At 39.9% G+C, this 14,034-nt stretch overlaps 1 protein-coding gene across 6 annotated transcripts in view; it reads right to left on the bottom strand.

The window, feature by feature from the left end:
- Nucleotides 1–14,034, bottom strand: part of KCTD19 (potassium channel tetramerization domain containing 19) — a 37,894-nt gene that overhangs the window by 21,663 nt on the left and 2,197 nt on the right. For all 6 annotated transcript variants that reach the window (XM_077132706.1, XM_077132705.1, XM_077132702.1 and 3 more), the window contains exon 2: nt 10,325–10,621. In XM_077132706.1, coding sequence (XP_076988821.1) covers nt 10,325–10,621 — 297 coding nt within the window. The remainder of the gene's footprint in view (nt 1–10,324; nt 10,622–14,034) is intronic.

Genomic DNA, 14,034 nt, shown 5'->3' on the forward strand with positions numbered 1-14,034 from the left:
CTCCACATTTGTACCATTCTCCTGGTTGCTCAGGCTAAAAACATAGGAGTCATTCATTCTCTCACACCACATCCAAGTCATCAGCAAATCCTGTCCTAGCATCAAGACACATCCAGGACTAGAACACTTCAAATTCTGCTACCACCTAAACTGCCACTTTGATCTGCATGTTGCAGAATAGACTCTAACAGGTCTCCCTCCTTCCTCCCCGGTGCCCCCAGAGGGCCAAGAGTCAGCAAACTTTTTCTGTAACAAGCCAGAGAGTAAATACAGACTTTGGAGCCAAATGGTCTCAACTCTGCCTTGTAGCTCCAGGGCAGCCACTGACAAGATATAAATGACTGCACGTGGCTGTGTTCCAATAAAACTATTCATGGACACTGATTTGAATATCTTATAATTTTAGTATCACAAAATATTATTCTTTAAAATGTTTTTTTTCAACCATCTACAAAATGTGAAAAATCATTCTTAGCTTGAGGGCTGTAAAGAAAAGGTGGGCTGGATTTGGTCCATGGGGCTGTAACTTATTGACCCCCGGCCTCGTCTCAAGCCAGCAGTGGTGGATTCAGCCTTCTCATGTAATCTAGGGCACGCCATTCAACAGTGACATGGGTGACCTTTTTTCACAGCCTTATTGATATATTTCACAGATCATAAAATTTAGCCATTTACAGTATATGGATCAGTGGTTTTGGTACATTCACAGACACCACCATCAGTTTTAGAACATTTTCAATACCCAACAAAGGAACACAGTACCCATTAGCAGTCACTACCTATTTCTGTTCCCCACCCACTCCCAACCCCTTGGCAACATTAATTTATGCTTTATTTCTAGATATTCACTTTAAAAAAATATTTAATATAAATGGAGCCCAAATATGTTTTCTTTTGTGTTGGGCTTCTTTCACTTGTCATAATGTTTTCAAAGTTCATCCATGTTGCAGTTTGTTAACAGTACTTCCTTCCTTTTTATTGGCAAATAATATTCCATTGTGTGGATATACTATGTTTTATTTATCTCTTCATCAGTTGATGGATATTTTGTTTTTTCCACTTCAAGGTTATTATGAACAAAGCTGCTATAAACATTCTCCCTGAAATGTCTGCGTGGACATTGTTTTCATTTCTCTTGGGATATATCTGAGAGTGAAATTGCTGGGTCATATAGTAATTCCATGTTTAATTCTTTGATGAACTGCCACATTGTTTTCCAAAGTGTCTGCAACATGTCACATTCCCACCAGTAATGTGTGAAGCTTCCAATTTCTTCACATCCTCATCAACACTTGTTATTGTCTTTTCAATTACAGCCATCCTAAGTGGATGTGAAGTAGTATCTCATTGTCATTTTGATTTGTATTTGTCTGATGGCTATTGATACTGTACATCTTTTCATGTGCTTATTAACCATCTATATATCTTCTTTGAAGAAATGTCTATTCATATCTTTGGCCCATTTTTAATTGAGTTATTTGCCTTTTGTTGTTGTTTGGTTATAAGAGCTCAATATATATTCTGGATACAAGTCACTTATCAGATACATGATTTGCAAATATTTTCCCCCATTCTGTAGGTTGTCGTTTCAAGTTCTTTTTTTTTTTTTTTAAAGTAATGTTTAATGAAAATGATTTTCTTCCATTTAAGTTTCCCTCTGTCATTTTGTTTTACTTTGGGCACTTGTATTTCTCCATTGCTCACATGCAGGTGGTGAAATGAATGAAAGACAGTGCCAGGTTCTGAATAGGGGAATTCAGAGCCAGGAGCTGCTCCTCCTGGCTGTTGAAGCTCAGTGCTTCCTCTCATGGGCGTGGTTATCATTATTTGTGGTTTTATATTGTTATACACCTAGGGTATTCAATTAAAGCAAACAACTCTAAACACTTACACATGGACTGATAATATATCATGTGTTCCATCTGTTCACCGACGGAGTTAAATATACCCACACATTATGGTGTTTCCATAACCCAACGACTTCCAGATAATCTACTATCTGAGTGAATTGAGAACCAGGGATTTAATGCCAAAAGGTAGGATTACCAGAAAAAAAATTCAGAACACCCAATTAAATTAGAGTTTCAGATAAACAATAGATAATTTTTTAGTATAAACATGCCCCCAGTATTGATTTTTTTTTTTCTTCTAAATCTGGCAAGTCTACCAAAAAGGGGACTTCTAGAAGGGAAGGTTAGTGAGCTGGCTGCTTCCCAGGGAAGACCACCATGACTGGTCGGGCCGCAGGGAAGTGCTGTCCTCTCCCAGGACTGCTGGGGCCTTGAGACGGGTTGGCAGAGAAATTGGACTTGTGAGTCAGGAGTCAGAGAGCCAAGAGGACGTTGAAGCAGAAGTCAGGGCTTCGGGTCAGACATTGGGTCAGCCCAGACCCAGGCCATAGGAGAGGCCAAGTGTGGATCCTGGAGGCTGAGACATGGCCGCTTAGAACAAGCCCATGATCTAAGTCTTTGGGCCAAGGTCGGCTGCTAAATTTCCCAGCTCTTTAGAGGCTCTTTGCCTTTTCTCCAGCTGAGAGGGCACCATGCCCTGGGTGCTGGGTAGATGTTAGGGCCCTGACTTGGCACTCAAGGGCGGCGCCTTCTAAAGAGGATGCAGGCATATGGATAGTGAGTCCTGGGAAGGTGGGCTTCCATGGGCAGCCCTGGGTCCCTCCAGCTGCAGAAGGAAGTTCTTGACTGTGGCAAGTGTCTCATGACTCTTCCCTAAAAAACCATGTTGCAGGACAGAGAAGGACCCTGGAGTCTCCACGGGAGAAGCTGTCATACCTGGACACTTAGGAGAACTCCTGCTCTGGTTTCCAAGACAGCTAGCCAGATTGGCCAGATTCTCAGACACTGCTAGGCTTTCCAGAGGGGAGAACAAGGGGAGACTTCCAAACAGAAGCCAGCAGAGGCCCCTGTATTAATATAGAAGTTGTACCTGGTTCTTAGGCTGTTTTTTTTTTTTCTTACCATCATCTGATCTCCAGACTGGCTTCAGATGGGTCAGAGTGATGATAGAACATACTTGATTTGTTTTCCAATCAGCTGCAGTTGCAAATGACAGACTTACCCAAATCTATCCCATCCCTCAGCAAATGACGGGCTCCCATCCACGCAGGAATGTACGAAGGCGTGCAGACACCAAGGGTATGCAGTTTGTCCCCAGTTCTTCTGTTAAAGAGGCAAAATGCTCAGCAGGGAAGCTACCCAAGTGCTAACAGGTCTTGCAAAGAGTTGAAGTTGTTGCTTTTTGAAAAGTCATATATATGACCCTCCTCCCCCCGCCCCGGACAGCCAGCATCTGTGTGTGTACTAGTTTCCTATTGATGATGTAACATGTTATCACAAATTTAGTGACAGAAACAAATGACACGTATTTTCTTACAGTTCTGGAGGTCGGAAGTCTGAATGAATCGAGGTGTTGGCAGGGCAGCTCCTTGTCTCTTCCAGCTGCTGGTGGCTGCTGGCCTCTCTTGGCTTTTGGACACTTCACTCTAATCTTTGCCTCTGGGGTCTCTTTGCTGTCTCCTCCTCTGGGTCAAATCTCCCTCAGCCATCCTCTTATAAAGGCATTCATGGTTACATTTAGGAACCATAGAGATAAACCAGCATAATGCCCCCATCTCAGAATCCTTCACTTAATCACATCTTCAAAGCCCCTCTTGCCATGTAAGGTCAATTGGCAGGTGCTGGGGATTAGGACCGACTATCCTAGAGGATTACTTTTCAGCCACACACGTTGTGATTGACCAGACTCTGAGGGGCGGTGCTAAACAGGAACTCAAGATTAGCGACGACGGGATTTGCCCAAAGTCACACCTGGCTGTTTGCACAACAGCTGCTTCACCGAGGTGGCCCTGCCGCTGTGATATATATTTTTTCAATTTTCTGATGTATTTTTCTGCAAAGCCTCAACAACAATGTGTAAAGTGCCAGACAAAGGTTCCACACTTGTATTTTTCACCTTAGAAGTCAGATGTGACATGTTGTCAGTTATTTCAGAACTTTTGAAGTTGAACTAATACACGGAAAGCTGGTGTCACTTTGCACAGAAGCAGTGCATCCTGAAAATGTCGAGGATTTTTTAAGTCCCTGTGAGCTGTCAGGGGCCCCTTAAAATAAATATAGATACTCCTCTCTCTTAATCCCATTAATTATTCATGTCTTACTTACCATTCAAACTACTCATCTCCAAATGCTCCATATGTTTTCTTCCCCTTGTTGTAATCATGCAGTTCAATAAATGCAAGAAAGCTATGGTCCTTAGGTGCAGTGGGCCCAAATCCTTTCATTTTTGCATAGGAGGGATTAGAAGGTGTGCTGGTTTGAAAGGAAGTATGCCCCCTAAGAAAAGCCATGTTTTAATATAAATCTCATTTCTTAAAGGTAGAATAATCCCTAATACTGTATGTTTGAAACTGTAATGAGATCATCTCCCTGGTTGATGTGATTTAGTTAAGAATGGTTGTTAAACTGGATTAGGGGATGACATGTCTCCACCCATTTGAGTGGGTCTTGATTAGTTTCTGAAGTCCTATAAAAGAGGAAACATTTTGGAGATTCAGAGAGATTCAGAGAGAGCAACACTACAAAGCAGAGAGTCCACCAGTCAGCGACCTTTGGAGATGAAGAAGGAAGACGTCTCCCGGGGAGCTTCATGAAACAGGAAGCCAGGAGACAAAGCTAGCAGATGATGCCATATTTGCCATGTGCCCTTCCAGCTGAGAGAGAAGCCCTGACTGCGTTTGCCATGTGCCTTTCCAGATGAGAGAGAAACCCTGAACTTCATCGACCTTGTTTCAAGTTCTTGATGGTGTATTTTGAAGCACAAAATTTTAAGTTTTGATGATGTCCCATTTATCTTTTTGTTGTTATTGTTGTTTGTGCTTTTGGTGTCATAGCTATGAAACCACTGCCCAATCATGATCCAATGATCTTTCTAAAACTTAAATTTCATCAGTTTCCTTCTTTCCTTTTTTTTTTTTTTGCATGGGCAGACACCAGGAATCGAACCCGGGTTTCTGGCATGACAGGTGAGAACTCTGTCTGCTGAGCCACCGTGGCCCACCCCCTTCTTTCTTTAAACATCTGCAAAAGCTATCCATGACATTTCACATAAATATTATGTCCCCACTGTGGCCTATAAGGCTCTGAAAGATCTGGCCCCTGGCTACCTCTGACCTCTTCTCCGATCTTTGAATCTCCTCTCCCTCATTCTACTCTACAATGGCCTCCATGCCTCCCTCTGGTGTGCCAGTCCAACCTCAGGACATTTGCATTTACTCTTCCTTATGCCTGGATGCTTTCCCTCCAGATATCTGCAATGACTCATCACACCTTCATTCAGTTTTCTGCTCAAACGTTGCCTTGTTAGTAAGCCCTCCCTGGTCACTCTGTCTAAAAGAGCAGCTTCCCTAGTCTCAGTCACTTGCTGTTTCCTTATTCTTCTCTATTCATCCTTCACAGCACTTATTTCTACCTAACATTATAAGGTTCACTAATATATCTCCAGTATTTGGCATGGAATAGGTGCTTAAATATTTGTTATATGATTTTTTTCAAGTGTTTGAGGATCCCCCCCCACAAACCCAGTGAATTTAGAATCTGAAAATTTAAAGCCAACCCCTAGTGGAGGAGATGATGAGGAGCAATAAGTGTATTAGTTTGCTAATGCTGCCAGAAAGCAGTACACCAGAAATGGAACGACTTTTATAAAAGGAATCTAATAAGTTACAAGTTTACAGTTCTAAGGCCGAGAAAATGTCCAAATTAAGACACCAACAAGAGGGTTCCTTCACTCAAGAATGGCTGATCCAATTCAGGACACCTCTGTCAGCTGGGAAGGCACATGGTTGGTCCCTTGCTCCTGGGCTCCATTGCTTTCAGCCTCTGTTCCTGTGGGGGGTTCCTCACTTTGCTTCTCCAGGGCTGGCTTTCATTGCTAGGCTTCCCTGGGCTCTCTCCAGGTTCTGGCTTGCTCAGTATCTGTTTTGGTTTGCAATAGCTGCAGGAATGCAATATACCAGAAACAGAATGGCTTTTAAAAGGGGAATTTATTAAGTTGCAAGTTTACAGTTCTAAGGCGTTGAAAATGTCCAGATTAAGGCACCCAGAGATAGATACCTTAATTCCAAGGAAAGGGGCTGATGGTGTTTGGGCTTTCTTTCCCAGCTGGAAAGGCACATGGGAATGTCTGCTAGCTTTCTCTCCTGGCTTCTTGTTTCATGAAGCTCCCCCAGGGGTGTTTTCCTTCTTCATCTCCAAAGGTCTCTGGCTCTGTGGGCCTCTTAAAGGGCTCCAGTAAGCGACCCCACCTTAAATGGGTGGAGACACATCTCCATGGAAACCATCTCATCAAAAGTTACCACCCACAACTGGGTGGGTCACACATCTATGGAAACAATATAAAAGATACTACCCAGCAATATTGAATGAGGATTAAAGGACATGGGTTTTCTGGGGTACATAATAACTTCAAACCTGCACAGCATCTCATGGGAAGACACATGGCGATGTCTGTTGGGTTCTCTGCCTGTATTGAGGCATCTGCTTTCTCTCTTGGGACTCCTAGCATCTCTGTCAGTTCTGAAGCAATTGTTCCACAAGCATCTACACCGGCTCTGAGTTTTCTCCAAAATGAGTTCCTCTTTTAAAGGACTCCAGTAAACTAATCAAAACCCACCCTGAATGGGAGGAGTCACATATCCATCTTACCAAAAGACCACACCCGCAATTGGACTAGCCACATCTGCGTGGAGAGAAATCTCATTAAGAGGTCACATCCACAACTGGGAGCACGCTACATCTCCATGGAGATAATCAAAAGGTTTTCCACCCTGCGATATTGAATCAGGATTAAAGCACATGGCTTTTCTGAGGCACACAACACTTTCAAATTGGCACAATAAGTATTACAATCAGAATCAAGAAAATAAAAGGTATCAAGGGTACCCTTTGGAGGCCACAGCTGTAGGCTGGGCGATGGGGTGAGTGAGTGGAGTCAAGAAGGGGGAGGTGGAGGGATGGGAAGGGTGGAGAGCAGAGCAACAGTGCGAGTCCAGAAGTCTGACCTCCAGAAGCTTCCCATCTCATTCAGCTTGTTGGCTCATCACTGTTATGGGTTGAATTGTGTCCCCCCAAAAGTTCTGTTGAAGTCCTAACTCCAGTACCTCGAGAATTTGATCTGCTTTGGAAATAGGGTTGTTGTGGGTGTAACTGGTCAAGTTAAAATGAGGTCATACTGGACTTGGATGGGTCCTTAATCTAATATGACTGGTGTCCTCATAAGAAAAGAAGTGACAGAGACACACAGAGAGAAGAATATGTGAAAACAGAGACACAGACCAGAGTGATGCAGTTATAAGCCATGGAATGCCAAAGACTGCTGGCTACCACCAGAAGCTGGGAAGAGGCAAGGAAGGAGTCTTCCTTAGAAGAGAACATGGTCCTGCAGACACCATGATTTTGGGCTTCTAGCTTCTACAAACTCTGTTATTTTAAGTCATCCAGTTTGTGGTACTTTGTGTGGCAGCCGCAGGAAATAAATACAATCAATTTTCAACAGAACCTACCACATCACAGATAATTCCGAGTAAGATGGGCCATCTGTTGAGTGCATGGAAACTTCAGTTAGGGGAAGGCAAAGTCCCATCTCCACTGTTCAGAATTGAATCTCAAGGACACTACAATGAGGAGCTGCAACAGTTTAGATCTGTGCCATCCAATAGAGTAACCACTAGCCATGCGTGGCTAGTCCAAACTGAGATGTGCTGAAAATGTAAAGCACACCCCAGATTTGAAGACACATACAAAAAAAGAATATAAAATATCACAATTTAAAAATATTGATTACATGTCAAAGTGATAATATTTTTAATATATCAGGTCAAATAAATTATTAAAATTAATGTCATCTGTTTCTTTCTTTTTTTTTTTTTTATGGGAAGGCACCAAGAATTGAACCCGGGTCTCTGGCATGGCAGGCGAGAACTCTGCCATTGGACCACCATTACCCGCCCCAGTGTTTTACTTTTTAAAATGTGACCACTAGAAAAATTTACAATTGCATGTGGTTCACATTATATCTCTTTTGGATCATCCCATATTTTCCATAAAGCCCATACAAATAATGCCTGGTACCCAGAATGCACTCAGTAAATGCTGGCTGAATGAGTTAAATTGGGCTGCCTAAGAAGGATCCTTAGACTAAGAATTGGCAAACTTCATTTTCACCAAGCAAAAAGTTTGCACACTTAGGCAAGAACCACAGTGGGGAAAGTGATGGAAAAGTGTGAGGCTGCTGATTTGCTTCAGGCAACTGTTGGTTCCCCAGCTGTATTTACACTCTGCTTCAGTGAGTAAACACCACTTTAGTTGGGCCAGCCCAAATGTTTATTTTTTCAAAGTACCATTTCCAAAGCATAAGCACTTGTTCCACGGTCTGTTTCAGGCAGGCAGATCCATATGATTCTTCAAATCCTTCCACTGTTCACATGACTTGGAACTTTGGAACTGGACCAACTCATAGTCTTCTAAATCATTACCTCACATTTAGAAGTTGCTTCACAGATTTTTCTTTATTTTTTCCAATTTGGGAACTGAGGACAGTGAAGGGGTTAAACGGTATAATAAGCTATTTATATAATAGGCCTGTGCACTTTAAAATGGTTCTTAAAAAAAACTGCTTTGATGTTATATAGGATTCTACAAAGGTTCCATGGACTAGGGTAACTTTCCAGAAACCTGCAACCTCCAGATGGGTCCCTGATCCAGATAAGTTCTGAGATGCAGAGGGACCAACCTCTCCAGAATATCACCTAGTTCCATCCCTCTATCCCATATTATCGACAACCACTTCCAACAAGAAAAAGTTAGAATGGGCATAGCCCAAATACTCCTAAAGAGTATGAGAAAGATCAAAGGTGATGGTGGAGTTATACAGAGAAGGTAGGGTTTAACAAATGAGTATGTGTGCTGAATCATTATATTGATATTTCTTTTAGTCTCCAGTATCTTAGAGCAGTTAGAAGTAAAATCCTAAAATTGTGGAATTGTAGCCCTACCAAATGCTGAAATTTGTTCTACAACTAATTGTTGTGATATGCTTTGAAACTTGTTTTTTAGTATTTGTTATTTTCCACAAAAAAGAAAAAAAGTCAATTGTGATGATTTTTTAAAAAAAGAACATCTAGGACTTTAGCTAAGATTCTAAAAACAACAACAACAACAACAAATTGCTTTGATCTCTTTGATTTTCTGCAATTTATAAGTTGTTTCCCTCCTTCTCCTATAAAATGATGCCTTTGGCATTGAGTCATCAGCAATTCTGACGTGGCAGGCTGCTTAAGTGGTTTTGAAACCACTTGTAAGCAATTCTAGTATTCCATTCCTGGGGAAGTGGAAAAAATTTAAACTCAGGTGAGTAGTTTAAAAAAAAAAAAAGAAAATAATAAAACAACTTACCACTGGAGTATGTTAAGGGTTCTTGATTTCCAAATATATAAGAGAACACCACCAAAATGCTTAGTAAGGAGTGTCCAGAAAAATGTGCAGTATGAAATGTTCTCATTCCTACATGACCAGATACACAGGGTCTACCTAAAACTTTTTCTAAGTAGTGTTGGGGAGCACAGTTGGTGGCCCACTGAGCTTCACAGAGGTTTGTTGGGTTAGAGCTTGTCGAGATGAAGTAAAAACACGTTTTGCTCAGACAGTGGGATTAATATGGAGTATGGCAAAGACCTCTCCCTGTCATAATATTTACCTCTTCCAGGTTAAAAATTAAAAATCACTGTTCGAAAACTACAGAACAAACGACTTAAGATTGGCCGCAGGAAGGATTTTGTTTGGAGCTCTTATTATAAGAAAATAAGGAGTTTCTCAGAAAACAGAGAGGTAAGGACACAGGATTTTTCAGTTTGGAGGACTTTCAGCTTGTCCCTGAGTAAATTGTGCCTAACAAGCACAATGTACGATAACATTCGTAATGATTCTTTTAGATTTTAAATCTGACATGGTACGTTGAGTAAACCCTGCAATTTCTAAAGTTTTCTCCTTTTGAAGTTCAACAACAGAAACGAAAAGCTTAATGTAGGGTACTCTATGAGATAGTGTTTAGGGGGCTGCTGATTTAGATAAGGCAGAGTCTGGATGAAATCCTTTATTAAGAACATGCGATTCCAGTGTATTGTTTATTACCTTATCTCAGTCATACCTGCCTATTAAGAGGGTCAACTCAGTGAAGAAGATATGAAAGGAGACAATACTTAGTGATGGAAGCCTATGTTACCGAGCACCACTCCTAGAAAATGAAAACATCTTACCTGCAGCAAGGGCATCAGCTGCAAACCCAGTGCTTGTTCATAGAGCAAGTTCAGTTCTGCACAACTGGAAAAGGAGAGTTTGGAGGTATAGAGGTAATAGTGCACATGCCTAAATGTGGATCCATCTCTGTCAATAAATAGCCGTTGGCTTTCTGAAGCGGTCAAGGCAGAAGCCTCTTTCCACAGCAGGGAGTCTGGGAACTGAGAGAGTTTACTTCTGGGAACTGAGAAATGCCAGCCACCAACGTTGAAATGAAATAAATCCTCTGCTGATTCATGAGACATGCCAAGCTCCTCCTAGAGGGAGAATAAAAAGAAGTTATGCGAGAAAAAGGAATAAAAGGCATCCAGATTAGAAAGGAGGAAGTGAAACTATCTCTGATTACATTTGACATGATCTTGTATATAGAAAATCTTAAAGAATCCACTAAAAAAAACTACAACCAGTAAATGAGTTCCGCAAGGTTGAAGGGTACAAGATCAATATAAAAAATGAATTGTTTTTATGCACTAGCAATGAACAATCCAAAAATGAAATTAAGGAAACAATTCCATTTATAATAACATCAAAAATCAAAAGGGAAAAAATACTTAGGAAAAAATTTAATAAAAGAAATGCAATATTTGTACTCTGAATACTATAATTAAAACATTGTTGAAAGAGATTTAAAAAGACCTAAGTACATGGAAAAACATCCCATGTTCATGGATTGGTAGACTTAAGATGGCAACACTCCCCAAATTGATTTATAGATTCAGCACATTCTCTATGAAAATCCTAGCTGACTTTTTTTTGTGCGCAAAAATTGACAAACTGATCCTAAAATTCATATGGAACTGCAAGGCAGTCTGAACAGCCAAAATAATCTTGAAAAAGAGCAAACTTAGAAGAGTCACAATTCCAAATTTTAAAACTTACTTCAAAGCTAATGTAAAAAAAAGAAAGAAACTTAACTCCGCAAAGGATAGGCTAAGCCTACTTAAAATTAGCCCTAAGAGTCACCCCCAGACATGACTCCCAGGGGCGTGGACCTTCCTGGCAATGTGGGACAGAAATTCTAAAATGAGCTGGGACTCAGCACCAAGGGATTGAGAAAACTTTCTCCACCAAAAGGGGGAAGAGCGAAATGAGACAAAATAAAGTGTCAATGGCTGAGAGATTCCAAACAGAGTTGAGAGGTTATCCTGGAGGTTATTCTTATGCATTAAATAGATACCACCTTTTTAGTTAAGGTGTAACAGAGAGGCTGGAGGGAACTGCCTGAAAATGTAGAGCTGTGTTCCAGCAGCCATGTTTCTTGAAGGTGATTGTATAATGATATAGCTTTCTCAATGTGACTGTGTAATAAAAACTTTTGTGTCTGATGCTTCTTTTCTCTACTTTATGGACAGATGAGTAAAACATATGGATTAAAAATAAGTAAATAATAAGGGGAACAAATATTATAAATTTAGTAGATTGAAATGTTAGTGATCAATGAAAGGGAGGGGTAAGGGGTATGGTATGTATGAATCTTTTTCTGTTTTCTTATTTCTTTTTCTGAATTGATGCAAATGTTCTAAGAAATGATCATGATGATGACTATACAACTATGTGATGATATTGTGAATTACTGATTATATATGTAGAATTGAATGATCATATGGTAAGAATGTTTGTGTTTGTTATGTTTAAAAAAATTTTTTTAATTAATTAAAAAAACCTCTTTCATGGACTAGAACAAATATGTCACACTATTAGAATTAAAAAATGGGGAAAATGTACCTATTAAAATCTAAAAAAAAGCTAATGTAAAAAAATAGCATGGAACTGGCATAAGGATAGATATATAGACATCTATATAGTTATTTCTATATATAGTTAAATATATAAATATTTCTATAGTGGAGAGTCCAGAAATAAACCCTGACATTTATAGTCAATTGAATTTTGACAAGGGTGCCAGGACTATTCAATAGGGAGAGAATGATTTCTTTAACAAATGTGCTGGAACAAATGGAGAGCCATATACAAAAGAATGAAGTTGGACCCCTACTTCACTCTATACACAAAAATTAACTCGAAATAGATCAGAGACTTAAACTTAAGAACAAAAACTATAAAACTCTTGGGAGAAAATACAGAAGAAAAATTTCATGACCTTGGATTGGGCAATGCCTTCTTAGATATGACACAAAAAAGCACAAGTGACAAAATAAAATATAAATAAATTGTATTTCAGCAAAATAAAAAAAAAACATTTGTTCTTCAGAGGATGCCTTCAAGAAAGGGAAAATGCAACTTACAGAATGGATCAAAATATTGTCAAATAATATATTTCATAAGGGATTCATACCTAGAATATATATCAAATTCTTACAATCAGTAATAAAATGACAAATAACTAAAAAATGGACAAAGACTCTAAATAGACATTTCTCCAAAGAAGATATATAAATGGCCAATGGCATATGAAATGATGCTCAACATCATTAGGCATTAGGGAAATGCAAATCAAAACCACAATAAGATACCTTCTCACACCAATACAATAAAAAAGACAGAAAATAACAAGTGTTGATGAGGATGAGGAGAAATTGCAACTCTTACACATTACTGGTGGGAATGTGGTAGGTTGCAGACACTTTGGAAATCAATGTGTCAATTCATTAAACAATTAAACATAGAGTTACCATATGACCTAGCAATTTCACTCCTTGATATATACCCAAGAGAGATGAAAACAATGTACAAACTTGTACAGCCTGTTCATAGCAGCATTATTCAAAATAGCCCCAAAGTGGAAACAAACCAAATATCCATCAACTCATGAATAGATAAACAGAATGTAGTTTATCAAAACAATGGAATATTATTAGGCAATAAAAGGGAATGAAGTATTGATATATCCAACCACAAGGAGGAATCTTGCAAGCATTATGCTAAGTGAAAGAAGCCAGTCACAAAAGACAACATATTGTTTGACACCATGAAATGTGCATAAAATGCAAATTTTAAAAATAGAAAGATTAGTGGTTACCAGGAGTTGGAGTGGGTATAAGTGGGTGATGGGGGTTGTGCTGGTTTGAAAGGATATATAGACCCTAGAAAAGCCATTTTAATCAAAATCCCATTTTGTAAAGGCAGAATAATCCCTATTCAATACTGTATGTTTGAAACTGTAATCAGATCATCTCCTTGGAGATGTGATTTAATCAAGAGAGGTTGTTAAACTGGATTAGGTGATGACATGTCTCCACCCAATGGGTCTTGATAAGTTTCTGGAATCCTATAAAAGAGGAAATATTTTGGAGAATGAAGGAGATTCAGAGAGAGCAGAGAATACTGCAGCACCACGAAGCAGAGTGTCCATCAGCCAGTGCTTTGGAGATGAAGAAGGAAAACGCCTCCCGGGGAGCTTCATGAAACAGGAAGCCAGGAGAGGAAGCTAGCACATGACACTGTGCTCGCCATGTGCCCTTCCAGCCGAAGGAGAAACGGTGACTGTATTCACCATGTGCCTTCTCGGATGAGAGAGAAGCCCTGAACTTCATTGGCCTTCTTGAACCAAGGTATCTTTCCCTGGATGCCTTTGATTGGACACTTCTATAGACTTGTTTTAATTGGGACATTTTCTCAGCCTTAGAACTACTAAACTAACAACTCATTAAATTCCCCCTTTTAAAAGCCATTCCATTTCTGGTATATTGCATTCTGGCAGCTAGCACAC

This window comes from Tamandua tetradactyla, chromosome 16 (genome assembly GCF_023851605.1).
Source record: "Tamandua tetradactyla isolate mTamTet1 chromosome 16, mTamTet1.pri, whole genome shotgun sequence".
Classification (NCBI taxonomy): Eukaryota; Metazoa; Chordata; class Mammalia; order Pilosa; family Myrmecophagidae; genus Tamandua; species Tamandua tetradactyla.